The sequence below is a fragment of the Lithobates pipiens genome, unplaced genomic scaffold (genome assembly GCF_037356315.1).
Source record: "Lithobates pipiens isolate NorthernLeopardFrog02 unplaced genomic scaffold, aLitPip1_a1.2 Scaffold_28, whole genome shotgun sequence".
In the NCBI taxonomy this organism is placed as follows: domain Eukaryota; kingdom Metazoa; phylum Chordata; class Amphibia; order Anura; family Ranidae; genus Lithobates; species Lithobates pipiens.
In genome coordinates this window covers 20,282,346-20,309,975 of record NW_027507789.1, presented here as the reverse complement: position 1 = coordinate 20,309,975, position 27,630 = coordinate 20,282,346, and the positions used below count along the sequence as shown (strand labels likewise).

General features: G+C 45.7%; 1 protein-coding gene across 1 annotated transcript; it reads left to right on the top strand.

Moving 5' to 3' along the window:
• The first annotated feature begins 585 nt into the window (after window positions 1-585).
• Window positions 586-27,630, top strand: SIRT7 (sirtuin 7). Its single transcript, XM_077458859.1, has 10 exons — window positions 586-738; window positions 816-953; window positions 2,325-2,429; window positions 5,385-5,455; window positions 7,253-7,325; window positions 10,936-11,034; window positions 14,624-14,860; window positions 21,497-21,577; window positions 21,990-22,096; window positions 24,746-27,630. The coding sequence occupies exons 1-10, from the start codon at window positions 661-663 to the stop codon at window positions 24,933-24,935; spliced, it is 1,179 nt and encodes a 392-aa protein (XP_077314985.1). The 5' UTR covers window positions 586-660; the 3' UTR covers window positions 24,936-27,630.

Sequence of the window (27,630 nt, the reverse complement as noted above, 5' to 3'; positions counted from 1 at the left end):
ATGAGCACCGATCAGGTGCCACTGATCAGGTTGCACTGATGGGCACTGATCATGCAGCACTGATCATGCAGCACTGATGAACACTGATGGGCATTGATCAGGCAGCACTGATGAACACTGATCAGGCGGCACTGATGGGCATTGATCAGGCGGCGCTGATGTATGTGTGATGGTTGCTATGGGATACAAATGGTGTTGTGTCATGTCCAATATATATTGTGGGATGTAACTGTGAACAACCAATCAGAAGCCACCATGAGGTCTGCTACTTGGTTGCTATGGGATACTAATGCTGTTTTGTAAGCTATAGCAACCAATCAGATGCCACTCTAGGCCCTGAAGCCTAGTTGCTGTAGGATGTTAATAGCGGGCTGTAACCCAGAGCAACCAATCATAAGTCACTGTATAAACAAGGCCACTCTAGGCTCCTGAAGCCTCTCTGCACTTGCTATGGTATACTAATGGATTGTAACATAACAACCAATCATAAAGCACTATTTATAAGCCAGGCCACTCTAAGCTCCTAAAGCTTGCCTCTGGTTGCTATGGGTTACCAGGTCGCTGGTTGTTAGCAGGGCAGGGGAAACGTCATGTCCGGTATTAGCTGTTGCCGGAAGCGGAAGCCACTGGTGTTGTTTTTTCGGTGAATTTGCCGGTAGAATGGGCAGAGCGGAGCGGAAAGCGGAGATGCGGGAGGAGATCGTGCGGCGGGAGCAGCAGAGGGACCGGAGGAGGCAGGTGGGAGGATTCGGGGATCGGGCTGGGAGGGTCAGGAAGGACGGAAATAACGGGAACTGTGTGCCTTCTCCCCGCAGATCTCCCGTATATTACACAAGGCAGCGGCCGAGAGGAGCCCCGGGGAGCGGCAGCTGCTGGAGAGCTACGCCGAGCTGGTCCGGGACCTGGAGAGACACCAGCAGAGGAGGGAGAGGGCGCGGCACCGGGTGGAGGAGGTGTGTGCACCGGAGACACAGGGGTGCAATCACTGGGCACAGCACTGATGGTGCATCGAGGGGTGCAATCACTGGGCACAGCACTGATGGTGCAGGGAGGGGTGCAATCACTGGGCACAGCACTGTTGGTGCAGGGAGGGGTGCAATCACTGGGCACAGCACTGTTGGTGCAGGGAGGGGGGCAATCACTGGGCACAGCACTGTTGGTGCAGGGAGGGGTGCAATCACTGGGCACAGCACTGTTGGTGCAGGGAGGGGTGCAATCACTGGGCACAGCACTGTTGGTGCAGGGAGGGGTGCAATCACTGGGCACAGCACTGTTGGTGCAGGGAGGGGTGCAATCACTGGGCACAGCACTGTTGGTGCAGGGAGGGGTGCAATCACTGGGCACAGCACTGTTGGTTGCAATGAGGGGGACAATCACTGGGCACATCACTGATGGTGCAGGGAGGGGGGCAATCACTGGGCACATCACTGATGGTGCAGTGAGGGGGGGCAATCACTGGACACAACACTGATGGTGCAGTGAGGGGGGGCAATCACTGGACACAACACTGATGGTGCAGTGAGGGGGGGCAATCACTGGACACAACACTGATGGTGCAGTGAGGGGGGCAATCACTGGGCACAACACTGATGGTGCAGGGAGGGGGGCAATCACTGGGCACAGCACTGATGGTGCAGGGAGGGGGGCAATCACTGGGCACAGCACTGTTGGTGCAGGGAGGGGTGCAATCACTGGGCACAGCACTGTTGGTGCAGGGAGGGGTGCAATCACTGGGCACAGCACTGTTGGTGCAGGGAGGGGTGCAATCACTGGGCACATCACTAATGGTGCAGGGAGGGGGGCAATCACTGGGCACAGCGCTGATGGTGCAGGGAGGGGGGCAATCACTGGGCACAGCGCTGATGGAGAAGGAGTGCAATCATTTAGCACAGCACTGATGGAGAGGGGGGGGTGCAAAACTGGGCATAGCATTGATGGAAAGGGGGGTGCAAAACTGGGCATAGCGTTGATGGAGAATAGAGGGCAGTCACTGGGTATCTCCCTGATTTGGGGAGAGTACATGGGGGGGCATTTATCATTCATATCAATGATGGGTATCCATCATAATGACAGGAGGCATCTGAATCATCTGATGCATGACATGTGAACGATGAGAAATCGGCTGATCATAGCCACCATATAAAACACTGCTAGATACAGGGATGATAACAGTCTTCGTAGGGAATTATTGTGGGTGGAGGGTGGATAACAGCCATTATATAGATCACTGATGGATGTTTCTTTGTAGTATGTATACTTACTTGGAGATTATGGCAGAGATTGTTTATGTTGTTTCAATTAAAATTTTTGGTTGTCTTATTCAGATTGTTGACACTGATGAAGTGCTGCAGGAGAAGGTGCTAGAACTTGCAGATGCTGTACATGGTGCTAAAAACCTGGTCATCTACACTGGAGCTGGAATCAGCACGGTAAGTAGGATGAACTGTCCCTTGACGTGGTGTGAATGGCCTTGCTAAAGCATAATGTCAACCTAAAGGTTAACCCCTCCAAAAAAAATAAAAAATTCTGTTCCCTTCAAGCATGTTATACAGCACAGTGCTTGTGCTGTGTATCACCTGTAATACCTGGCTGATCTTGCCAGTTTTTACCCTCCCCCTGTATGCTGACTCCGATGTATCAGGGCTGCTGAGTAGGGATGAGCTCAGGCGTGTTCGCTTGAAACAAGTGCGGAGCCCGCCAGGAAGTCGGCGCAGCGCTGCGCTAATCACAGGCAGTGAGACATTTTCCCGATGCCCGATCTCTGCAGCCGCGCAATGTCTCACTTCCTGTGATTAGCGCAAAGCTGCGCCGATTTCCTGGCGGGCTCTGCATGTGTTCTATGCGAACACGCCTGAGGTCATCCCTACTGCTGAGCACAGACACCGGAGTCAGCGTTGTTAACCCACTAATGTGGGTTGCCTCTGTCATCCGCAGCCTGCTCTGTGTCTCTTGTGTGCCCTCTTCCCTCTCTGACTTACAGCTCCATGTCCGCGCCGCCTCGTCCAGCTGCTCAAATTGCTGTGTATTTTTCATATAAACCTCCTGTTTTTTACTGTAATGCCCCCCCGTGACTGTGCTTTATGAAAATAATGCTGTATATACCTTGTTTACAGAGCGCTGATCTGTGCTCATTGACCTGCCGCCTCTCCCCTCTCCTCCCCCCCTCCTGACTGACGTCAGCGTGGGATCCTTGGGCCACGCCCACTGCATCTGTCAGGCCAAGAGAGAGGAGAGAAGCAACGGGTCAATGAGCACAGATCAGCGCTCTGTAAACAAGGTACCGTATTTATCTGCGAATAACACGCACTTTTTTCCCCTTAAAATCAGGGAGGCTTTCGGCCACCTTCCTCCTTTCTCGGCGGCCGAAAACCGCAGAGAAGGGCCAAGAGCGGCCGAACGCCGCTGAGTACGTCTGAAGGCGGCCGAAAGCTGCCGAGTACGGCAGAAAGCCGCCAAGCACTACCGGGCGCCGCTGAGATACACAGGACATCTCGGTGGCGCCATTTTTAAAAACAAAAGCTGACATCACTGAGGGGATAACGATTCACAAGGCTGCAATGACGGACAGGCTGCAGGACAAGGCTGCAATGATGGACAGGCTGCAGGACAAGGCTGCAATGACGGACAGGCTGCAGGACAAGGCTGCAATGACGGACAGGCTGCAGGACAAGGCTGCAATGACGGACAGGCTGCAGGTCAAGGCTGCAATGACGGACAGGCTGCAGGTCAAGGCTGCAATGACGGACAGGCTGCAGGACAAGGCTGCAATGACGGACAGGCTGCAGGACAAGGCTGCAATGACGGACAGGCTGCAGGACAAGGCTGCAATGACGGACAGGCTGCAGGACAAGGCTGCAATGACGGACAGGCTGCAGGACAAGGCTGCAATGACGGACAGGCTGCAGGACAAGGCTGCAATGACGGACAGGCTGCAGGACAAGGCTGCAATGACGGACAGGCTGCAGGACAAGGCTGCAATGACGGACAGGCTGCAGGACAAGGCTGCAATGACGGACAGGCTGCAGGACAAGGCTGCAATGACGGACAGGCTGCAGGACAAGGCTGCAATGACGGACAGGCTGCAGGACAAGGCTGCAATGACGGACAGGCTGCAGGACAAGGCTGTAAATGACACTGATAAGGCTGCATTGATGGGCATTTAAATGTAAGTTTTTTTTTTTCCTTAAATTTCCCTCCTAAACTTGGGGTACGTGTTATATGCCGATAAATACAGTATATACAGCATTATTTTCATATAAGCACTATCACAGGGGGGCCATTACAGTAAAAAACAGAGGATTATGAAAAAATGCATTGGTGGGTTAACAACCACTTTAATTTCGCCGTGGTCAAACAACGGCTCATTGGAACCATGGTCTATGAGAAACTCACATCTATCTTAACAGATACCCAAGCTAACTTCTTTTTTTTTTTTTTTTTTATTTATTGAAAAAGCCAACTTTTATTGAAGTACGAATGCTTGGTACATAAATCGACGGAGGCCAACATGGCCAAAACAATAGCACATATATAGACACATTTCAGTAACCGTGTAGCATAAAGCAAACTACCCACAAGAGGTAGAGCCATCACATAGTATATATGTATGTATAAAAAGAGACAAAGGAAAGGGGGAGAGACAGAGAGGGAGGGGAGAATAGAGAAAAAAAAAAGGGGGAAGATGAAGGGCGAGTATATCAAGTACACGTTTCACCATCTGCCAACCATCTACCCCAGACTTTTTCATATTTAGGTGAACACCCCCTATGCACATAAATCAGCTTCTTATATGGAAGAGTGTAATTTACCTCTTTTTTTTCCCCACTGGATTGTGGGGGGCAGGGCCTGCATCCACCTTCTAGCCACCGCTTTCCTTGCCAGGAATAGGGTCTCATGCAAAAAGGTGCGAAGAGATTTATCACCCAAGCTAACTTCTAAGAAGATTTGGGACTTGTGGATTGTCTTTAATGATAAACTGAACCTGGACCGCTCTTTGCTATCCATATGACTGCTCATATCGTTTAAGTGGGTTACACGGCAGACTGGATCGTTCAAGAAACCTCTCGCTTTGCTTTTCCCCTCTCCCTTTTCTCCCCCAGGCAAATCTCTTTGGTCCCCCCCTTCTAACCACAGGTTCTGTGCTGAAAGCAATCATTTTACAATCGGCCATTTAGATAACACCTCTTCACTGTGCTTATTTACACTCAAAGAACTGAAGACCCTGATCATAGCTGCATGCTTTTTGTATTGAGTTGCAGCCACCTGAATTGTTCTTTATGAGCTGGGGTGACTGATCAAGCGGCCCCTTGAATCCACTTTTGATTCAGAGTTGTTAGGTGTGTGTGTGTGCGTGTGTGCGTGACACTTCTGTTTGCTTCCAACAGGCTGCTGCTATTCCAGATTATCGGGGACCAAGTGGGGTCTGGACTCTACTGAACAAGGGCAGAAGTGTGAGGTGAGCAGACACAAGTGTCCCATTTTTATAAAGAAGCAGGGTGCTTTACTTTGGCTATACTGCCACATTTATGAAGCACAGAGCTTTGCTTTACAAATGTGTTGGGTGGGGTGCCAAGAAAATAAGTCCATTCGCTTGAACTCTTAAGCATCATTCACATAGGTACAGTGTACACCCGTGCGAGGAACATGTTTGGCTGCATGGGAATGCACAGGTGTTCTGTACATCTCCATACAGGCAGTCCCATTCATGTCAATTGGGATGCAGCGGTTACACTAAAACAGCTGTTGCACTCAATTTGACAACTGTGTTGGTGTTGATGTGGGTGCTCGGCCCCATATGCACACTATCTGTGTTCAGGGCCTAGCACATGCATAATTTTCAAATTGGGAGCGGCTGTGTCCAGGCAGCTGCCACGTCCCAATTGATGTGGATACTAGGACTGCCTGCAGAGGGAGCTTGATGAGACACGGCAGGCTTCACAGTACTGCCTGCACCGTTAAATTGCCATAATTACGTGACGTGTAGAAGTGAACGGTCTGCATGCAGATTTTGTCACGAATGTAAAACCAGCTTTAATATAATAAGTAGAGGATTCACAACATATATTTTTGTCTGTCCACCACCCATTCCAACGTGTTTCACCCCACAAAGGGCTTAATCGTGGAGTTTCTCTATGACATTGTCCATGATTAAGCACTGGTGGGGTGAAACATGTTGGAGACTATGGGGTTGATTTACTAAGGGCAAATTCACACTTAAACTGCATGAAATCACAGAGCAGCTTGAGCAATTCGACGCTCCAACTGCTCTGCGTTTACGGCTCATTGCACTACTCGTGTTTTTTTTTGTTTTTATGTACAAGCTTTATTATTACTAAGCGTACAAAACGTACACTTCATTCACCGCAATGTTGGGCAACGCACTGCGTGACATGGCCCTGCAATTTGGCCCATCACACTCCGATAAATGTGTCGATCTGAGCAGAGATGGGGATATGGGCGCTGTGATTGGCCTCCCCAATCACATGACAGCTGTGTCCAGTCACAGCCGTCCTATTGTAAACAGACGCGTGTCTCTGTGACATTTCTCATCTGCAGCTCTGTGACAGCTCTCTGTGAGGATGATTTTATACAGAGAGCTGTTACAGATACCCCCCAAAAAACAGTATACCAAGCACCACTGATACTCCTGTCCCCTTACATGTGTCAGTGTCCCCATAAAACATCTGTACAGTGCACAAAACATCTGTCTGTCCCCCAACACCAAATAAACCCTAATTTTGGCTTATTTTTGCCCAAAAAAGTAGCAGCATCATTTTTGGCAAAAGTCATGAAGAGAAATTACTTATTTGCAAAATATTATAACAGAAACTAAGAAAAATACGTTTATTATTTTTTATTTTAGGTCTTTTTTAATTTGTAGCGTAACAAAAAAAAAAAAACCCCAGTGGTGTTTAAATACCAGCAAAAGAAAGCTCTTTGTGTGAAAAAAATTACAATGTAATTTGGGTCCATTGCTGCATGACCACGCAATTCTCATTCTAAATGCGACGACAGCGCTGAAAATTGGTCTGGGAGGGAAGGGGGTGAAAGTGCTCAATATTGAAGTGGCTAGCTTTTTTTTTTTTTTTTTTTTTTTTTTTTTTAACATTAGAGTTTTTACAGCTTTATCTTATTGGCACATTTTTTTGGGCCCAATGTGATGGGGTGTTTTTTTTTTTTTTTTTTTTTTTCTCCTTGGCGACCATATAAAGCTAATTGAACACTTTTTTTTTTTTTTGTTTTATTTCTGTAGCACTGGTGATCTAAGTGAAGCTCGGCCAACCTTCACACACATGTGCATTGCTCGACTCCACAGAGCAGGACTGGTAAGTTACCTTTCTTTGTACATGTTCTTTACCTGTAATGGCCCCTACACACAATACGATAATCAGACGAAAAATACCGCTTTCAAAGCGATCGTACGATAATCGGATCGTTGGTACAGAGCTTTCAAGAGCCGATCGCGACAGTTCATACGATATTATCTGATCAGACAAACACCAAAAATTTTCTTGTATGATACCAGTTGATTCAATTTTTGTTTAATCAGTATAGTTGTCGTCCAAAAATACAATAGAAATACACTACAACACATGACATCACTTCCGATTTTATTTATTTTCTGATTTTCGGATCGTGTGTACGGGCCATTACATCCTCCCTTGTGTAGACATCTAAAAGACTGTTGCTGCCACCTTGCATATGGTCTCGGCAGACGCAGATCTTTCCCTCATGCGACACTCTAGTATTGTTCTTCGCTCCTCTCCTGATGGCTACATTAAAAATTTTTGTACATTTAAAGTTTTTTTTATTTTTATTTTTACTTTTGTTGTTGTCACAACGAATGTAACATCTTTATGAAAGTAGTAGGCAGCGACAGGTAGGGGATCTATAGGACCCCAAACCCCTCCTCTGCACTCAAAATTATAAAAAAATTAAAAAAAAAACGACTTAAAGCAATAATTGGTACGTTTCTGGCCGATTCCAATACTTTAAAAAATGTACCAACCCATAGTGCAAGTGCAGAGGAGAGGTTTGGGGTTCTATAGACCACAGATCCCTCCATAAAAGAGTACCTGTCGCTCCCTATTACTTTCACAAAGATGTTACATTCCTTGTGAGGGCAATAAAAGGGATTTAAAAAAAAAAAATAAAAAAAAAATTAAAAGGACAGTGTAAAAATAAAAAACTTTAAATGTACAAAATATCGGGACCAGATATCGGCTATTGGCCAGAAAGGTGGCCGAAAAATCTGTATCGGCCTTGAAAAAAACGATATTGGTCCTTTTTCCTTCAAGCCCCAATGTGGCGGCTGGTGAAGTATTTGGATGGGGGGGCGCCAGACCCCACCCATCATGATCCCGCCCATCATGACCCCGCCCATCATTTTGGCCCCTCCCACTTCTCATAAAACACGCCCCTTATGTAATCTGAAAAAAAAATTGGCGTGGGTTCCCCCCTCCGAGGGCATACCAGGCCCTTAGGTCTGGTATGGATTCCAAGGGGAACCCCCTACGCCGAAAAAACGGCATGGGGGTCCCCCCAGATCCACACCAGACCCTTATCCGAGCACGCTACCCGGCAGCCAGGAAAGGGGGTGGGGACGAGCGGGCGCCCCCCCCCCCCTCCTGAGCCGTACCAGGCCGCGTGCCCTCAACATGGGGGGGTGCCTTGGGGGAGGGGGGCGTGCGGCCCCCCCACCCCAAAGCACCTTGTCCCCATGTTGATGAGGACAAGGGCCTCTTCCCGACAACCCTGGCCGTTGGTTGTCGGGGTCTGCGGACGGGGGGCTTATCGAATCCGGGAGCCCCCTTTAATAAGGGGGCCCTGGATACCGGCCCCCCACCCTATGTGAATGAGTATGGGGTACAATGTACCCCTACCCATTCACCTGTGAAAAAAAAGTACAAAAAAAACACAACACAGGGTTAAAATATTTTATTGCACAGCTCCGGGGGTCCTCCGTCTTCGGGGGTCTTCTCGCCGGACTCCTCCGCTATCTTCTTGTAGCTCTTTTGCTAGCGGAGGAGTCCGGCTTTCTTCCTCGCCGCCGGCCTCTTCTCCCGACTTCGGGGGTCTTGTCCCCCTCTTCGGTTCTTCTGCAGGGCCACCGCGCCTTCTTATAGCTCTTTTACAGGCGGTGGCCCGGTCTTCTGTCGCCGCCGCCGCCCGTTCTTCTTCTTCTTCTTCTTCTTCTTCTTCTTCTCCTTCTTCTCCTTCTTCTCCAGGAGATGTTGCCTCGACGATCTCCCTGGCCGGAATGCCAGGGACGCGCTGCGCTGCCACTTATATAGGGACAATGGGGCGGTGTCACATGGGTTGATGTCACATGGGTTGGTCACATGGGTTGATGTCACCTGGCGACTGTGACATCAACCCATGTGACCAACCCATGTGACATCAACCCGTGTGACACCGCCCCATTGTCCCTATATAAGTGGCAGCGCAGCGCGTCCCTGGCATTCCGGCCAGGGAGATCGTCGAGGCAACATCTCCTGGAGAAGAAGAAGAAGAAGAAGAAGAAGAAGAACGGGCGGCGGCGGCGGCGATAGAAGACCGGGCCACCGCCTGTAAAAGAGCTATAAGAAGGCGCGGTGGCCCGGCAGAAGAACCGAAGAGGGGGACAAGACCCCCGAAGTCGGAAGAAGAGGCCGGCGGCGAGGAAGAAAGCCGGCGAGAAGACCCCCGAAGACGGAAGACCCCCGGAGCTGTGCAATAAAATATTTTAACCCTGTGTTGTGTTTTTTTTTTGTACTTTTTTTCACAGGTGAATGGGTAGGGGTACATTGTACCCCATACTCGTTCACATAGGGTGGGGGGGCCGGTATCCGTGGCCCCCTTATTAAAGGGGGCTCCCGGATTCCGATAAGCCCCCCGCCCGCAGACCCCGACAACCAACGGCCAGGGTTGTCGGGAAGAGGCCCTTGTCCTCATCAACATGGGGACAAGGTGCTTTGGGGTGGGGGGGCGAACGCTCGTCCCCACCCCCTTTCCTGGCCGGCCGGGTAGCGTGCTCGCATAAGGGTCTGGTGTGGATCTGGGGGGGACCCCCACGCCGTTTTTTCGGCGTAGGGGGTTCCCCTTGGAATCCATACCAGACCTAAGGGCCTGGTATGCTCTCGGAGGGGGAACCCACGTCAAATTTTATTTCAGAAATTTGGCGTGGAGTTCCCCCTTCAGAGCTCATTCTCTGATTGGCCACGGCAAAAGTCGCCTGGCCTGGGGAAACCTTTCTGGCTGTGAAAGCTTTTTGCATTCATTCAGCTAAATGCATGAACATTCTCAACAAAGTAGAAACTAGAAAGCCTTTATGCGGTGACTCACCTGTCTCACTGTCTGGCAGCTCCGCTCGGGCTAAGGAACGGAGCTGCCGACGTCACTTCCGGGTTTTGTGAAGCAGCCGGAAGTGACTGCCTGTCTAAGAATGACAGTGCTCCCGCCCGTAGAATCACAGTGATTTTACGGGCGGAAGCTAGTCGGCGTTCTGCAGTGCGCCGCAAGGCGAGTTTTTTAACCCGCAAATGAAGCGCCATGGATGCAATCTTGTGATTGCATCGACGTGGCGCTTCTCATAGTGCACTGTGACCGGCGCCACAGTACACTATGTCAAATTGTTAAATGACATTTTATTTTATTTTTATTTTTTTTAATGTCTTAAAGGGCCCGTTTTTTTTTTTTACTTTTTTTTTTTTTACACCTAGGGAGAGGGGGGGCGGCGCCCGGGCGCCCCCTATGGGCGGGCCGCCACTGTGTGGCAGCACTTGAGTCTGACAATAGACCAGTCCTAGAACTGAGCATTATGGGAGGTTGGGGGTGTAAATGTGCGCCCCATAATTACATCGCCAAAAATCCATATAAGAATAGGTCAAATAGGAGCATCCTTGACTATAACAAGACAGACAATCCAGTTCTAGTATTTTGTTCGCTCTTTTACAGGTGAAACATGTTGTGTCACAGAATTGCGATGGACTTCACCTCCGCAGCGGATTACCTCGAGAAGCCACTTCTGAAGTGCATGGAAACATGTACATTGAGGTAAGAACGTCTATGGCAGTCGTCTCCGAACTGTGGCCCAGGGGCCGGATGTGGCACTTTGCTTCCCTTTATCTGGCCCTTGGGGCACTATTCCTCCCACTGATACGAGACATTATTCTGCTGTCTGACACCAAAAATGGGGCACCATTTCTCCCACTGACTACAATAATGGGGCACTATTCATCTGTATGATACCAATGATGGGGCACTATTCCTCCCCCTAATACCAAATGTGGCACTCGCACTGATGACGGGAAAATTTCCACTCCAGCTGGCTACAGTCCGGCCCTCCTAAAGTCTGAAGGACAATAAACGGGCCCTTTTATTTAGAAAGTTTGGAGACCCCTGGTGTATGGGATATTTTATGTCCACTTCATTTTTCCTCCATACCTTTCAACCAAAGTGAGATGGCTAATTGGGTGGGTAAACCTTAAAAATGAACTTCCCTTAATGGCTCCCCCTTCTTTTTTTTTTTTTTTTTTTTTTTTTTTTTTTACATATATCATAGAAAGCTTTTTGTTGTATCTGTTCCATTATAGTATAACTAAAGACAAAACTTTTTTTTTTTTTACGTTTTGGCTAGAGTAGAGAGGGACTGGAACGCTTGTAATTTTTTATTGCTGTCTGAGTTCCCGTTAAAGAGGAAGTAAACCCTGATGGGTGTTACTTTCTCTTGTTTCCCTGCAAAGGTAAACATAATGGGCTACTATGCATTGCATAGTAGCCCATTATGTGACACTTACCCACAGGAGAAGCCCGCGATGTCCCAGTCTTCCTCGCTAGTAGCGAGCGTCCATTCTTCACCTCTCTTCCTTACTGGGCTGCGAACTTCGGCTCTGTGACTGGCCGGAGTCGTGTGATGTCATTTCCGCGCAGGTTAAAGTGGTTGTAAAGGGTTTACAACCACTTTAAAGCGGGATTCCACCCTAAAGTGGAACCTCCGCTGATCGGATCCCTCCCCCCCCCTCCGGTGTCACAATTGACACCTTTCAGGGGGGAGGGGGGTGGAGATACCTGTCAAAGACAGGTATTTTCACCCACTTTCGGGCATAGACTCCCGTGGGAGTCTACGCCATTTCCTGCCCTGCCGCGCTGTCTGCTGGGACACACACGGGTCCCAGTGACAGCGCGGAGATTTCCTATTGCGCGGCTCGCGCATGCGCAGTAGGGAACCGGAAAGTGACGCCGATTCGCTTCACTTCCTGATTCCCTCACCTAGAATGGTGGCAACAGCAGCCGAGAGCCGAGCGATCGATCGGCCTCGGCTGCCGGCATCGTTGGAACCCGGGACAGGTGAGTGTCCATTTATTAAAAGTCAGCAGCTGTAGTATTTATAGCTGCTGGCTTTTAATATTTTTTTTTTTTGGTGGAATCCCTCTTTAAAGTGGGGTGCCCCCTAAAAAAAAAAAAAAAAAAAATGTAAAAGTCAGCAGCTACAAATACTGCAGCTGCTGACTTTTAATAATCGGACATTTACCTGTCCCAGGGTCCAGCAATGCGGGGGAACGAAGCTCCCCCTCGTTCTCCGCTCGCGGCGCCGGTATTCTTACTGTGGGCACCCGGCTGTGGCTTCTCAGCCGGGCACCCACTGCGCATGCGTGAGTGGCGCCATGATACGCTGCACAGTCATCTGGGACACGTGACGGGTCCCAGATGACTGTACAGCACGAGGGGAAGTGATGTCACCAGCCCGGGCAAGGAAGAAGGCAGACAACGAGGGACCCCCCCTAGCAACAGGCATTTAGAGGTTGTTGTTGTGTTTTTTTTTTTTGCAACACCACTTTAAGTAGATTCTCCTTCTATTTGTCCTGTTGAGAATTATTATTGAAATTAAAAGAAAATCTAAAATTTCGAGTTGTCCCAAGAAAAGTAATCTTGCAATGGGGACACAAGTTCTGGTGACCTGGGGGTCCCCAAGGAATTCCCTTTTAATTTGCAGGGATTTCCTCTCGCTTCCTGTTATGGGACAGGAAGTGAAGAGAAATCTTCACAATGGGTCATAGATGGCAAAAAAAATTCTCACAGGGATTCCATCTCCATCATACATAAAAGACCATTGTCCTAGAAATAGATCATAGCCTAAAAGTACACTACACAATGTGGCATAAAATCTCGTCCTCCATGTTTATGTGACTTTCGAACAGAGTGGTATGATAATAAATCCAACTGAGCTAAAATCAAATAGACTGTCTATATAAGATGCATCCAGATATGCCCGACATGTTTCATGGCTAAAAAAAAACACTTCCTCAGGGGAGGGTGCATATACGAACGAAGCCTGAAACCTGCAAGACTGTCTATAGTGTCCATGCCGGGAACTGTGGTAGATATTGGACCCACCAGTAATACACGCACACAAGTACAAGGGGGAATGAGATGGTGGAAAAGATTTATCTCAAGGTTACTGTGAAATTGTGTGAATGCATCAATGGAGTGCATGTTATCTCAGCTTGCAGAGCTTTGGATTCGTTTGAATGAGTTTACCAAAAATGTAAATATTGCAGAATCTACAGCCTCATGCTACATAACTAAGCTCCATTTCATGCAGAATAAACTCAATTATTAATATAACTTAAATAGAAAACTATCTTTAGATAGATTTTTACTCAAAGCATTTTATTAAAATAAATTTGATAAAATCAAAAAAATCCGATTCAATTATTTTTTTTTTTTTTTTTTTAATCCACCCTGGCAGGAGGTGAGATCATAATAGCTTTGTTTTATGCCTTAACTGTACAGAAAGCTATTGTGATCTCACCTCCTGCTACATTCAGTCTCATTCAGCGCTTCTATGCACTAGATATTGCCCCTCTGCTACATTCACCCACGTGTTCTCACACTGCTCCCCCCCCCTTTCACAATCTGCATTCACCACTGCCGTACACAGGATGTCACCTCCTGATCCAGCCACGTGTTCCCACTCTTGCACTCCTTGTGATGCCGCCCTCTGAGTTCACAGAAACCACAACTACAGAGGAGGCATCGGGTGTGCACTGTCAGAAAACATTATTGGGCAGACTTGCATCCACCATTATATTAATTTGCAGTGTAACCCCTTTTGATAAACCTTGTGTTATGGAATTTCAGAGTGGTGCAGGGAAGCATACTGTCATTTAATCCACTGTTTTTTCTCAGGTCACGGTGTTCTGTCTGTCCAAGGCTCTTACGTGTGATATCACCTGGGATGGACGAGAGGAGGGCTAGTGGGGATCAAGGGGAAAGGGCATGTTACAAAAGCAGCTTCCCTGTGCTGCTCTGCATTTTAACTGATCAGATCCAATGTTCTGTGAGCTGTAAAAAAAAATGTCAGGGGTTCTCCGAGATCTTAAACTTTTTGCAGAGGGTTCCTCCATGGTAAAAAGGTTGAGAGACGCTGGGTTAGGTGATGCTGAATGCCCTCTATCCTGTAAATGAGGCAGACTCCATCTGACTTGCTGCAGCTTCTAATGCACATTGTGAGAAGCTGACAGTGTGCAGGGAAATCATAGTTGGTCATTGCTGGACAGGAGCCTGTACAACTGTGCAAGACTGAAGGGAAGGCTGAGAACCGGCTTTAACGTTTTTCCTTTTGTTTTATGTTTTTTTTTAGGTTTGTACATTGTGTTCCCTGCACAGAGAGTATGTGAGGTTATTTGATGTGACGGAACGCACTGCTCTTCACAAACACAACACTGGACGTCATTGTCACAAGTGCGGAGGAGAACTAAGAGACTCTATTGTACACTTTGGGGAGCGGGGAAAGCTGGCACAGCCACTGAACTGGGCTGGGGCCGTGAAAGCTGCAGAAAAGGCTGATGTCATCCTGTGCCTGGGATCCAGCCTAAAGGTAGTCTGACCACTCCTCTGTTGTGTGAAGATAATCTCTAATTGCATTTGTTTGTATTCAAAGCCAAAAATGTATGGGGACCTCAAAATAAGCTTAGAGTGCCGCTTGAAACCAGGGACTTTACTCCTATGGTCCACAGGAACTTATGGGGGCAGGTGTGTCAGTGCGCTCATCTGACACAGTAAGTAAAAACGCCACTCTGCCGACCAGCCAGTGTGACATAAAGGTAATGAATAGCTCCAGCCTACATGTCTCTGCCAAGAAGCCATGCCCACTGCCCAAGTGGTGCACAGAGAAGAACGAGGATTCCATGGACCTCCGGAAACCCGGGGAGTGCGGAAGTTGTATGGTGTTTAGTTCAGCTTTTACATTTTTTTTTTTTCTGTATAGGTGAACTAATACTCTAAAGGCCAAGTTCACCTTTAAAGGAGTTGCAAAGGAAGAAGGTGTGTTTTTTTTTTTTTCTTAAGGCATTCTATGCCTTAAGATAAAAAAATCCTTCTGTGTGCAGCAGCCTCCCCAGCACCCCTCCCCCTCCCCCTCCCCCCCCCCCCCCCCCCCAATTACCTACCTGCGCTCCTTCTCTCTCCAGCAATGTCCACAATCCCCCTCAGCCATCCAGTACACTCCTCCTGATTGGCTGAGACAAAGCAGTGGTGCTATTGGCTCCCGCAGCTGTCAAAGTCAGTCGGCCAATCAGGGGAGAGAGGGGTGGGGCCAGGTCAGGGCTCCGTGTCTGAATGGATACACTGAGCTCTGGACTTGGCTTGGGTGACAACCTGTAGCAAGCTGCTGGCTGAGGGGCACTCAAAGGAGGGACGGGCCAGGAGCAGCGAAGAGGAGGATCTGGGTTGTTGTGTGCAAAAGCAACTGCACAGAGGAGGCAAGTATAACATGTTTATTATTTAAAAAAATTAAATAAAAACAATTGACTTGCCTTTACCATCACTTTAAGCAGCACATTTTGGGTGTAACATGTTCCTATTCACCTACTGCCAGCGATCATTTCCCCCCCATCCTGTGACAGCAGGCGGGGATCTTTCCTCCACATCCGCTGTGCGGAGGGTCTCCGCTCACATGGCTAAATCATTCATTCATAGTTTCCTGACGTATTATTCATCTATTGCGGCTGAAGGCTTGTAGTTCTCAATGAACTGCGAGGGTTCTGATGAGAATTCTCATAGTTCGTTGATTTCTTCCTGCCATTCAGTAACTGCCTGCCCTTATCAGAGGTACAAGCAGACTGTGTACAGCAGGGGTGCCCAACCTTTTGAAGAGTGAGGGCCACTTAAGCAACTTAGTAACCAGCCGTGGGCCACACTGAGCAGATGACAGTTCTGTGCCCACTTTGCGTATGCAAAGCGGACACAGACACAGCCAACTCTACTCTGTGGGCCCTCTCATCTGATCAAATGGAAGGGGATGGATCCACTTTCCATTTTTGTAGCAGATTGGATTGGAAGGAGGCAGGTGTAAACGGACACAAGTCTGTTTACATCTGCCGCTCCATAGAGGTGAATGGAGGGTCCGATTGGGTCAGACAGATTATGTTAAAGTGGCCTAAGGCTACTTTTACATTGATGGTCAGCGGTCTCCCCACACCTATGGCTTTCCTGCAGGTTAACTGTTCTTTGCCATAGAATTCTATCATATCCTGCAGGTGTGGGGCACTTTCTGAACGTGTGCCAAACCCACAGGTAAGACCAGAAGTCTATGGCTCGGTGCAGGTAAGCCGCAGGCACACTGCGCTACACCTGTGGAACTGTTTAAAAGCAGCCCAGTAACTACTGCAGAACAGATATGTCCATATATACACTGTGATTTTAGTAATAAACTTTCTGTCCCAGGCAGAGTGCATTTGGTATCACTCCACCTATGACAGGAGCCGGTGCTATACAGTAAGCATTGGCGTATGCGGCTCTGCTCCGCAGCTGCTTGCTTCATTCACAACACTGATGCTCTGGCATGGTGGGTAGACAACCTGCAATCTGGGCTTGCCAACCCACCATCCCAGAGCAGGAGGTCGCGGCCCCCGGGCCACTGGTTGGGCACCCCTGGTGTACAGAGTCTGCAGGGTCCAGGCATTGCACCCGTTATCTTCTGATCTATTGGCTTCTTTTGTAGAAAAAAAATAAATGCACATTGTTTTGTTTTTTACCTGCAAAAAGATGTGCATTCATAATTATTATTTTATTTTTTTCACAAAAAAACGTAGACTTTTAAGGTACCTTCTTCCGTTCTGGTCAAATTTTTGTTTATAGGCCCTGAGCAGTAATCCATGCACAGAGGTGAATTCCCCCCAGTAAATTCTTCACTGCTAGTGATCTACGCAAGGTTTGCAAAAACAGCTGCTGACTATTCCAGTTCAAGATTAACCACTTCAATACCAGGCACTTTCACCCCCTTCTTGCCCAGGCCAATTTTTTTCCGCTTTCAGTGTTGTTACACTTTGACAATTGTGTGGTCATGCAACATTGTATCCAAGCAAAATGTATTCTATTTATTTATTTATTTAATTTTTTTTAGAGAGCGATAGTCTTTTGGTGGTATTTAATCACCACTGAGTTTTTCATTTTTGGCAAATTAACCACTTGCCGCCCGCCCTATAGGCAATTGACGGCGGCAAAGTGGTTTCATAATCCTGACCGGACGTCATATGACGTGATCAGGATTATGAGCCGCTGCGCGCCCCCGGGGGCGCGCATCGCAGCGATCGTTGTTGCGGGGTGTCAGTCTGACACCCGGCAACTACGATCTTGGTAAAGAGTCTCCGACGGAGACTCTTTACCATGTGATCAGCCGTGTCCAATCACGGCTGATCACAGTGTAAATGGGAAGAGCCGGTGATCGGCTTTCCCTCACTCGCGTCTGTCAGACGCAAGTAGAGGAGAGCCGATCGGCTGCTCCTCTGACAGGGGGGGTCTGTGCTGATCGATTATCAGCACACCCCCCCGAGGATGCCCACACTGGACCACCAGGGACGCCACCAGACCACCAGGGAAAAGGTAATAAAGGTCATAATCCTCCCTAGACCACCAGGGATGCCAGTCAGCACAATGGGTGCCAATCAGTGCCCATAATGGATGCCAATCAGTGCCCACAATGGGCATCACTGATTGGCATGCATTATTGTTTGGCACTGATTGGCATCCATTACTATAGTATAACACCTGTGCGGCCTATGAGTGCCCACCTGTGCGGCCTATGAGTGCCCACCTGTGCGGCCTATGAGTGCCCACCTGTGCGGCCCATCCATGCCCACCTGTGCCGCCCATCCATGCCCATCCGTGCCAGCTATCAGTGCCAATTTGTGCCACCTATCAGTGTCGCCCATCCGTGTCGCCCATCCGTGTCGCCCATCCGTGTCGCCCATCCGTGTCGCCCATCCGTGTCGCCTATCAGTGCCACTTCATTGGTGCCACATTGGTGCCCATCAGTGCCGCCTTATCAGTGCCCATCAATGTAGCCCCATCAGTGCCCATCAGTGAAGGAGAAAACGTATTTATTTACAAAGTTTTGAAACTGAAACAAAAAAAAACATTTTTTTTTTCAAAATTTTCGGTATTTTTTTATTTGTAGCGCAAAAAATAAAAACCGTAGAGGTGATCAAATACCACCAAAAGAAAGCTCTATTTGTGGGAAAAAAATTATAAAAATTTCATTTGGGTACAGTGTAGCATGACCGCGCAATTGTCAAAGTGCGACAGCGCTGAAAGCTCAAAATTGGTCTGGGCAGGAAGGTGTTTAAGTGCCCTGTATTGAAGTGGTTAAAAAAGACACAAGATTTGGGGAAAAAAAACACATTTTTGTTTTCTTTGTTGTTTATAAAAATTTTGTTAAGTAATTTTTCTCCTTCACTGATGAGGCAGAACTGATAAGGATGCACGTCATAGGCTCTTTACCATGATCCAATTGCAGCGCTATGTGCCCCCGGTGGCGCGCACGAGCGGCTTGTTCTGAAGGACATCGTATGTCAGAACATGAGGAGCCACCTCCCGGCCATCATTTTTACTATAGCCCAAGCGGATATGGTTAAATAGAATTTTCATCCTCCCGTGTTTTTTTTATTTTATTTTATTTTTTATTTTTTTTAACCTCTACTCACCTGTTGGTGAGTTCTGCTAAGTGTAGATACTTGCCCACCCAGCGGATCCAGCACTGTCCAGCTGAGAACCTCCTCTCTTCTGGCCATGCCGCCATGTTTCCCTGTGATGTCATTGCTAGGCTGCTGGCTGTTCCGGTGTTCTGCCAAAAACTGTCCCCCTCCCCTATTGGGTAGTGTCTGCCCCGTACTGCGCAGGCACAGCGCTTGCGCAGTATGGAAGACAAGGAGACTCCTAAAGTCTCCGAAGATGCCTACGCACTGAGTCCAGGTTCAAGCCCCACCATCCAAGTGGACATATGGTAGCACTTAGTAACGGCCCCTCTTCGCTTCGCTCTGCAATTTTTTGTTCTAATTCTATGTCCACTTGGATGGTGGGGCTTGAACCTGGACGCAGGCGCCGTTCATCTTTGGAGACTTTCGGCGTCTCCTTGTCCCCCGTACCGTCCGGGTGACAGTATTATACACAATACCTTTTTCAATCGGCAAGCCCACCCCCTCTTCCTTTCCTCAATGAAAAGCTATGTCTTCTTGGATATGGGATGTGCATGTCATTCGCCTAGGCAAATAACGTGCAAGCAGGGTGGAGTGGACTTTTTTTTATTTAAAAAAAATAAAAAAAATAAAAACAGCCCTCCTATTGCTATGGAGGACAGGAGAAGGGGTGGAGTGGAGGGATCGTTATCTGGAGGGTGAACATCTGCTTTAAAATTAGGAGGCACGTCTACATCCTTCATATTTATTATATGCATTAAAGACGCTTTATCCAGTTAGGGTAGCCAGGGCTTACTTACATCAATTATCTCAACTCGCAGTCCACCCAAGCTGGCTAATAATCGCTTTGCATTTTCGAATTCTGACACCCGTATTGTAAAGTGTTTAAAAGGAGTCTACGCTCGCTCCGTATCAGTCCTGCTTTAGGAGCTACAAATCTCCAATCTTACAATTGCGGAGCCAGGGTTTCCTTCCCAGCATCCCTGTAGGGCAATTAACAATGGTTACGTTTTTATCCAGCCCAAGTATATCACATAAGACTGTTTTATTCAGGCGTCTGATTGATGTTGAGCTGCATACTAAGTTACTATTGTTATCTGCCTAAGAGCAGTGCTGGGAAGGAAGCCCACATTCCACAAATATAACAGAAAACACTTGTTGCAATAACTCTGATAAGGGAGAGCTGACATTGAGGGAGTGTGGAGTGTTATTAAACCCCAAAAAAAAAAAAAACACATAATGCTGTTGATCTCAGCACTTAAAGCATAGGTTCATCTTTCAATAGCAGGTTACATCCATAATTTGTATGTAATGTGTAACATACTCCAGACTTGCCCCCTGCAACCCCGATTTCCCCCCACTCCTGTGACAGTGAGTATGGGTGGTTCTCCCCCCAAACCCGCTGTCACATTTTAAAAATTGTGCGGCTCCACCCTCATGGCCACGACATTCATTCACAGTGACCTGTGAATGAAAGCACTACAAGTACCGTCGTCCATTGTGGCTGACGGCTTGAAGTTCTCAATTGTGATGAGCACTCTCGTAGTTTATTCACAAGCCCTGCGGCTTGTAAACAGTCAGTCCATAATAAACACACAGGCTGAAGTCTGCAGGATCCTGGCATCATGCGCCCAGGATTTTTAATTTATTTATTTTTTGTTTTTTTCCCCTGTCAAAACGTGTATTTATTTATTTTTCCCAAAAGGTGAACTTAGACAAGCATGGAAAAAAATATAACGGCCATCTTTTTGAACCTGTTCCCGCCCACGCTATAGCCGAAAAACGGCTACAGCATGGGCTTACTTTGCTGGGAGTGTGTCCATAGACATCCTCTCGTGATTGCGCTGCCCGAGTGCAGTAATTGCTGCGTCCTTGGGAAGCAGCTGATCACAGGGGAGATCGAGGGAGGAAAAAAGCCAATCACAGCGGCTCTCTGTGATCATCTGTGTCCAATGACAACTGATCATGATGTAAATATAAGCCAATTATCGGCATTCCTTTCCTCACGCTGACAGCGTGAGGAGAGGAAAGCCGATAACTGGGTTGTGTTAAAGGGACGTCTACACTGATTGGGGCAGTGATTATCAGTGCAGTCCCAACAGTGCCCACCAGTGCGGCCCATTAGTGCAGCCTCATCAGTGAAAGGGAAAAATTGCAGTTTTGTAAAATATTATAACAAACTATGAAAAACTATTATTTTTATTTTTTTTCTATTATTTATTTTTGTTTAGCAAAAAATAAAAACCCCATTGGTTATTTAATACCCAATATAAGAAAGCTCTATTTGTGTGGGGAAAAAAAAAATGTTTTATATAGGTACAGTGTAGCATGACCACGCAATTCATTCAAAGTGTGACAGCGCTGAAAGCTGAAAAATTGGCCTGTGCCTTCCCACCCAGTCACACTTTGAATGACAATTGTGCGGTCATACTACACTGTACTGGCCCAATGGTGCAAAAAGTTGACATTGACCATGTAGTTTGTTTCTTTGTTGTTTTTTTTTTTCTATTTCATCATTATTGAATAACTACTATTTTCAGGTGCTAAAGAAGTACCATTGTTTGTGGGGAATGAATAGACCTGCAAGTCGACGTCCAAAGCTGTACATTGTAAATTTACAGGTAATTTTATTATTTATTTTTAATTTTAAGTGGTTCTAAACCCATAATAGCCTCCCAAGAGAACACATCAGGTGGGGCCGAGGATGACCATTTCATTCGAATTATTATTATTTTTTTTTTGGCATAGTAAAGAAGATATGATTTGAGAAGTTTAGAATGCGAAAACATTTCTCGTCTAGAATTCCCAGTAGGGCTAAGTATGGAGTGGGCAGTAAGATAAACCTCCTGCATATTTGGGGGGTCCATAGTAACTATCCAGATGATCGCGTTTATTTTTATGCTGCATGATAGCCGAATTCTGGTAGGTTTACTGTAGGCAATGAAGACTTTTTCCTTTTCTAAAATGTGAAAACATGCTGACCCCTGTATATTATAAACCACGATGATTTTTTTTTTTTTTTTTTTTGTGCAGTGGACACCCAAGGATGCTCTGGCTAAGCTAAAGATCCATGGCAAGTGTGATGAGGTCATGAGGCTCCTGATGGAAGAACTGAAGCTGGATGTCCCAGAGTATGACAGGTGAGTACATGTGGTTTACCATTGATCGCTAGGCTTCATCTTTTCCATATATACTTGTGTGTGGTGTTTTTTTGAGTGTTTGTATTTTTTTTTTTTTTTTATTCTTCTTTATAAAGAACTTTTTTAGCAGCAGTACATGTTAATTGATGTTTTAGGAGACACAGGGATTATTTACTAAAACTGGAGAGTGCAAAATCTGGTGCAGCTTCCATTTTTTTTTGTTTTTTTCATCAAAGCTTAAGCTGGCCATACACCTATAGATTATCTATAGATTTTCTATGGTTAGATGGAAAAAGTTGGAGATTCCTCCATCCACACAGTTTAGCAAACATTGAGAAATCTGTTGCACTTTTTCCATCTAACCATAGAAAATCTGCAGATAATCTATAGGTGTATGGCCAGCTTTAAACAAGCTGAAGTTAGAAGCTGATTAGCTACCATGCACAGCTGCACCAGATTTTTCACTCTCCGGTTTTAGTAAATCAACCCCACAGAGATGTAACGGATACAGCTTATTGACTAACGTGGCGTGTATTCCAAGTACAGAAAATCCATTATTATGGATGTGAGAGGCAGTCAGACATGAGATTGCATTGCTTTATAACCACTTTGGCTCCAGAAGGTTTTACCTCCTTCATGACCAGGCCATTTTTTTTGATTTTCGGCACTGCGCTAAATTAACTGACAATTGCACGGCAATGCAATGCTGTACCCAAACAAAATTTATTTAAAAAAAAAAATGCACACAAATGGAGCTTTCTTTTGGTATTTAATCACCTCCTGTGTTTTTTTTTTTTTTTTTTTTTTATATCGTGTGTGTGTGTGTGTGTGTGTGTGTGTATGTATGTATGTATGTGTATATATATATATATATATATAATGTGTGTATGTATGTGTGTGTATATGTGTGTGTGTGTATATATATATATATATATATATATATATATATGTATGTGTATGTTTATGTGTGTGTGTGTGTGTGTGTGTGTGTGTGTATATATATCTCTATCTATCTATCTATCTATCTAATCACACACATACACGCAGTCCAACTGCAGCGGGTGGTCCGTAACTAGTTAATTTGCAGGGATTTCTCGCTTCCTGTTTTGGCTATGGGACAGGAAGTGAAATCTCCCCAATGGGACACAGATGGCAAAAAAAAAAAAAAAACTGACAGTTTAGAGAACCCTCCCTTACTCTATCCAAAAATGTGAAAGTTTTTTTTGCCTATATTTCTACTTTAACTACTTCCCACCCAGCCACTGTATATAAACAGCTGGGTGGGCGCTCTCTCCTTCTGAGAGGACATAGAATCAGAAGGAGGGAATCGCACGCGCAGTGGCACTATCACAATGTACTTGTGTCACCCGGACATGGTGCATCTGTGATTGGCCCTCCTGATCACATGACGGCCATGTCCAATCACAGCCGTCATGTGATGTAAATACAGAGACGGTTGCTATTCAATAGTCTCTCCTCTCAACACAAAGTTGTTGGTGAGGAGAGGAGAGCAGATCGCTGCAGCCGGCTGGTGATCAGTGAGTATGAGCTGTTTTTACAGCTTTTTACTCACTGATCACCAGTCTTGTGTCCCCACAATGTAAAAAACACAAAGTAAACACACATGTCCCCACATACTAAAAACACCTGTCCCCCACATATGTCCCACTAAAAATCACATGTCCCAATGATTATCTGCACACATATGTCCGTGATCACCTGCACACATATGTACATGATCATTTGCGTACATATGTCCGTGATCACACAAACCAATTATTATACACTTTTTTTTTTTTACCAAAAACATGTAACGGAATACATTTTGGCTTACATTTATGACAAAATTTAGATTTTATTGGATTTCTTTTAAAATAGAAAGAAGAAAAAAATTTTTTTTCCACAAATATTCACTTTTTTTTTTTTCCCCTTATATCTCTCTATTTGGGTACAGCAAAGTGGCCATTATTGATGTGGTTAAGCCTTGATTTAAAAAAATAAAAGCTGATTTGGTTTCTATGCAGAGGTGCACCAGATTTTGCACTTGCCAGTTTTAGTGAATCAACCCCAGCATTTTACTGTCGGGGGGGGGGGGGGGGGGAATCATATTCTAGATCACAATGGATCATTTAGATTAGAGGATTTTAGGCCTGGTTTACACCTATGCAGGTTGTTGTTGGTGCATTTGGTGTTTTTTTTTCAGTACATGTTTTTGATCTATTGAAGTCTATGGAACCAGAAACACAACCTGCTGGTTCCGGGCCCTTTCCATAAAACGCACAGATGTGAACATGACCCATAGGAAACCATGCTAAATGGACTGTACTGTGTTTCTGCAAAACTGAAACCACACAAAAAAAATGCATAGGTGTGAAGCAGGCCTAAGGCCTACTTCACATCTATGCATTTTTAGTGCATTTTGCAGATTTTCTCTACAGAACGTGTTCCATAGGAAACCATGTTAAATGAAGTGTAATGCAAAAAGCACAAAGTGCATAGGTGTGAATCGGGCCTAAAAGGGATTGAGTTAAAGTGAAGCAGGAAAAAAAAACGGTTCTTTGTAAATTGGGAAGCCTGATAATTTCTGAATAATAGCATGTACGTGATCCCCAAAATGACGCTTCTATATATTTATTTATTTATTTCTAGATCTCTAGATCCAATATTTTCTATAGCCATTCCACTGTGTCCAGGAGAAGAAAACAGCCATTCTCGCAAGCCCATCAAGGCAGCAGAGATCCAGAAGCTTCCAGAACAGACAAAACAAAGCTGTGAGCAGCCTGTCAGCGGGGGCTGGTTCGGTAAAGGCTGCACCAAAGGAAGAAAAACGAAGAGATAATTTTATAGCTTTTTTTTTTTTCTTGCCTCTAACTTGCCCTTTTATCTGCAAAAAAGAAATCCTGTGGTGCTAATCATGGAAAAAAATGGAGCAAAAGTAGAGTTGTTTCCCACAAGCTGCTCTGCTGGTTATCTAAACCCAAGAACAGAATATTGATATATTATAGATATATATGTAAAATATATTGATATATTGCAGTTTAACCATCCTCAGTGGTGGTGGATAGTGGTACTTTTACTACTTTTACTTTTTCAGGCTAAGAACATTTTTAGTAAGTACAGAAGATGCCTGTCGATCTTGCAGAATTACAGGGTCCCTGTCACATCCTGTGATCTTTAAAGAAAGCACAAACAACCTCATCTTTATTGTGTAAAGTACTAGTTGTGTCAATCTACATGAACAATGTTTCAAGTCCAAGCCTGGGTGACAACCATGGCAACCTCCATAGATACGTTGAATTAAGTGTAGACCCAACAGTGTTGATTTACTAAAACTGGAGAGTGGAAAAATCTCTGGTGCAGCTCTGCATAAAAACCAATCATCTTCCATATTTTATTGTCAAAGCTTAAAGCGTAGTTCCACCCAAAAATAGAACTTACGACGCTTTTCGGAATCCCAACTGAAACAACATGCACAATTGCCCCAAATTTTACTTTAGCTTTAGTAAATCTCCCCCAAAGGGACAGGAAATGTGTAAAGCTGGCCCTACACCATACAATTTTTTTTTTTATTCAATTTACTTTAGATTTACCTTCAACTGTGTAGTACAATGGCCGGCCTGATTGCACACAAACTGAAAGTGTTTAGATTTGACCTCATATTATATGGTTTTGGTTAATCTAAAGGAAATCTATAGAAGAAAATTGTATAATGTATGGCCAGCCTTACTGGCAAGATCAAAAGGTGAAAAATGTAAGAAAAAAAAAAGAATGCAGCCACTGCATTTGAGGACTGGTAAACTGCAATATATTACATTTTGTTTTTTGGGTTGTGAATATGCTTTAAAGCAGACCTTGCACTCTATTCAAGATCTACGTAAAGGATCATCATCATCATCATCATCATCATCATCATCATCAATCATCTCTCCCGTGTCCTGCTGCTGCGTCCATTCACACAGACAGCAGGACTTGGCCCTGACACCCCCCCCCCCCCCCCCATGCCATTGGATTTGGTTGGCAGGAGCCAATGGCTGCACTGCTATCAATCTATCCCAATACACCGGCTGCATGAATTTTGGTAGATCTAAAGGAGATTGTAAAATGTGTTGAACTTCCATCATGTAATGCAAGGGATTGTCCTATTTAATATAAATTCATACCTCCCAACATTTTGAGATGGGCATGAGGGACACCTACTAGCAAATGTATGTAGCCATAGGACACGCCCCCTGCCACACCCCTTTAAAGGAGAATTAACCCAAAAAAAGGTTAATTAAATCGATCTTTTTTTTTTTTTTTTAACCACTATCACCTTTTTATATTGGCTTTTAGAATTCGAATGAAAGGTTTAGTCCTGGAAAACACTTTTTAAAAGATAAAAAGTGCATTTTATACACAACTATAAGATAAAATGAGGGACAAATAAGGGGGACAGGGGGACATTGCTCCAAATCAGGGACAGTTGGAAGCTGAAAATTCAGTGGATCATTTTGGGTATATCCTCATTGCATAGTTTTGGTAAACCTAAAGGAAGTTGTAGAGGGGTTAAACAATCAGATTGTATAGTGTGCAGCCAGTTTAAGGCTTGGCTCAGATATATGTGAATTGGATGCATTTAGAACTGCATCCGATTTGCATAACAAAGTGAACCAGACTGACTTTCAATAGAGGCAGTTCACATATATGGGGGACGGTTGTGCTGCAAATTTTAAGAGGGTTGTATGCATATGTATTCTAGTGCGTTTTTTTTTTTTTTTTTTTTTTTTTAAGTTTCAAATTCTCACCTGAACTGCTGAATGGAAACCGCACCAGACTCCTCAGAGAAGCCGGCTCTGCATATATGTAAGCAGAGCCTTAAGGGTCCATTCAGACAAGTGATCTGGACAGATCTCCCTGTCTGATTTTCAGGAATATCTGAATAGAATCTTTTAGTCTCATGTAAATAGATGTATGCCAGTTTTACATCTGACAAACTCTGGATTGCAAGTAAAAGCATGTAAATAAATGCATGCTGGTTTACATCCGCCCACCCATAGGCCTAATATGGGCCCTTAAAAGAGGCAGGAAAAAAATGACTGCAAAAAGTGACATCCCCTCTGTTCCCATTCAGCCCGGGATCTGTTCAGGAATCGCTTCCTGGTCAGAAGGAACGCCAATCTGCATTTTCTTACAGGTGCCATTAACACTTTCTTAGCCTTCATCTAGACCAGTGATGGCGAACCTTGGCACTCCAGATGTTTTGGAACTACATTTCCCATGATGCTCAACAGCACTGTAGAGTGGATGAGCATCATGGGAAATGTAGTTCCAAAACATCTGGGCTGCCAAGGTTCGCCATCACTGGCCTAGACTTGTATGCACCTAGGAGCAGTTCTGACGCTCCATACACCTATTCCGATGATCTGATTGGTGGGCAGCAGCTCTACTTTTGCCCCATGTATAAGAAATCGTCAATGTGACTATTTTGCCGTTTGCACAATGTTTTCCAATTTTTGTGTTTTTAAATTAAATAAAAATTAAAAAAAAATTAAAAA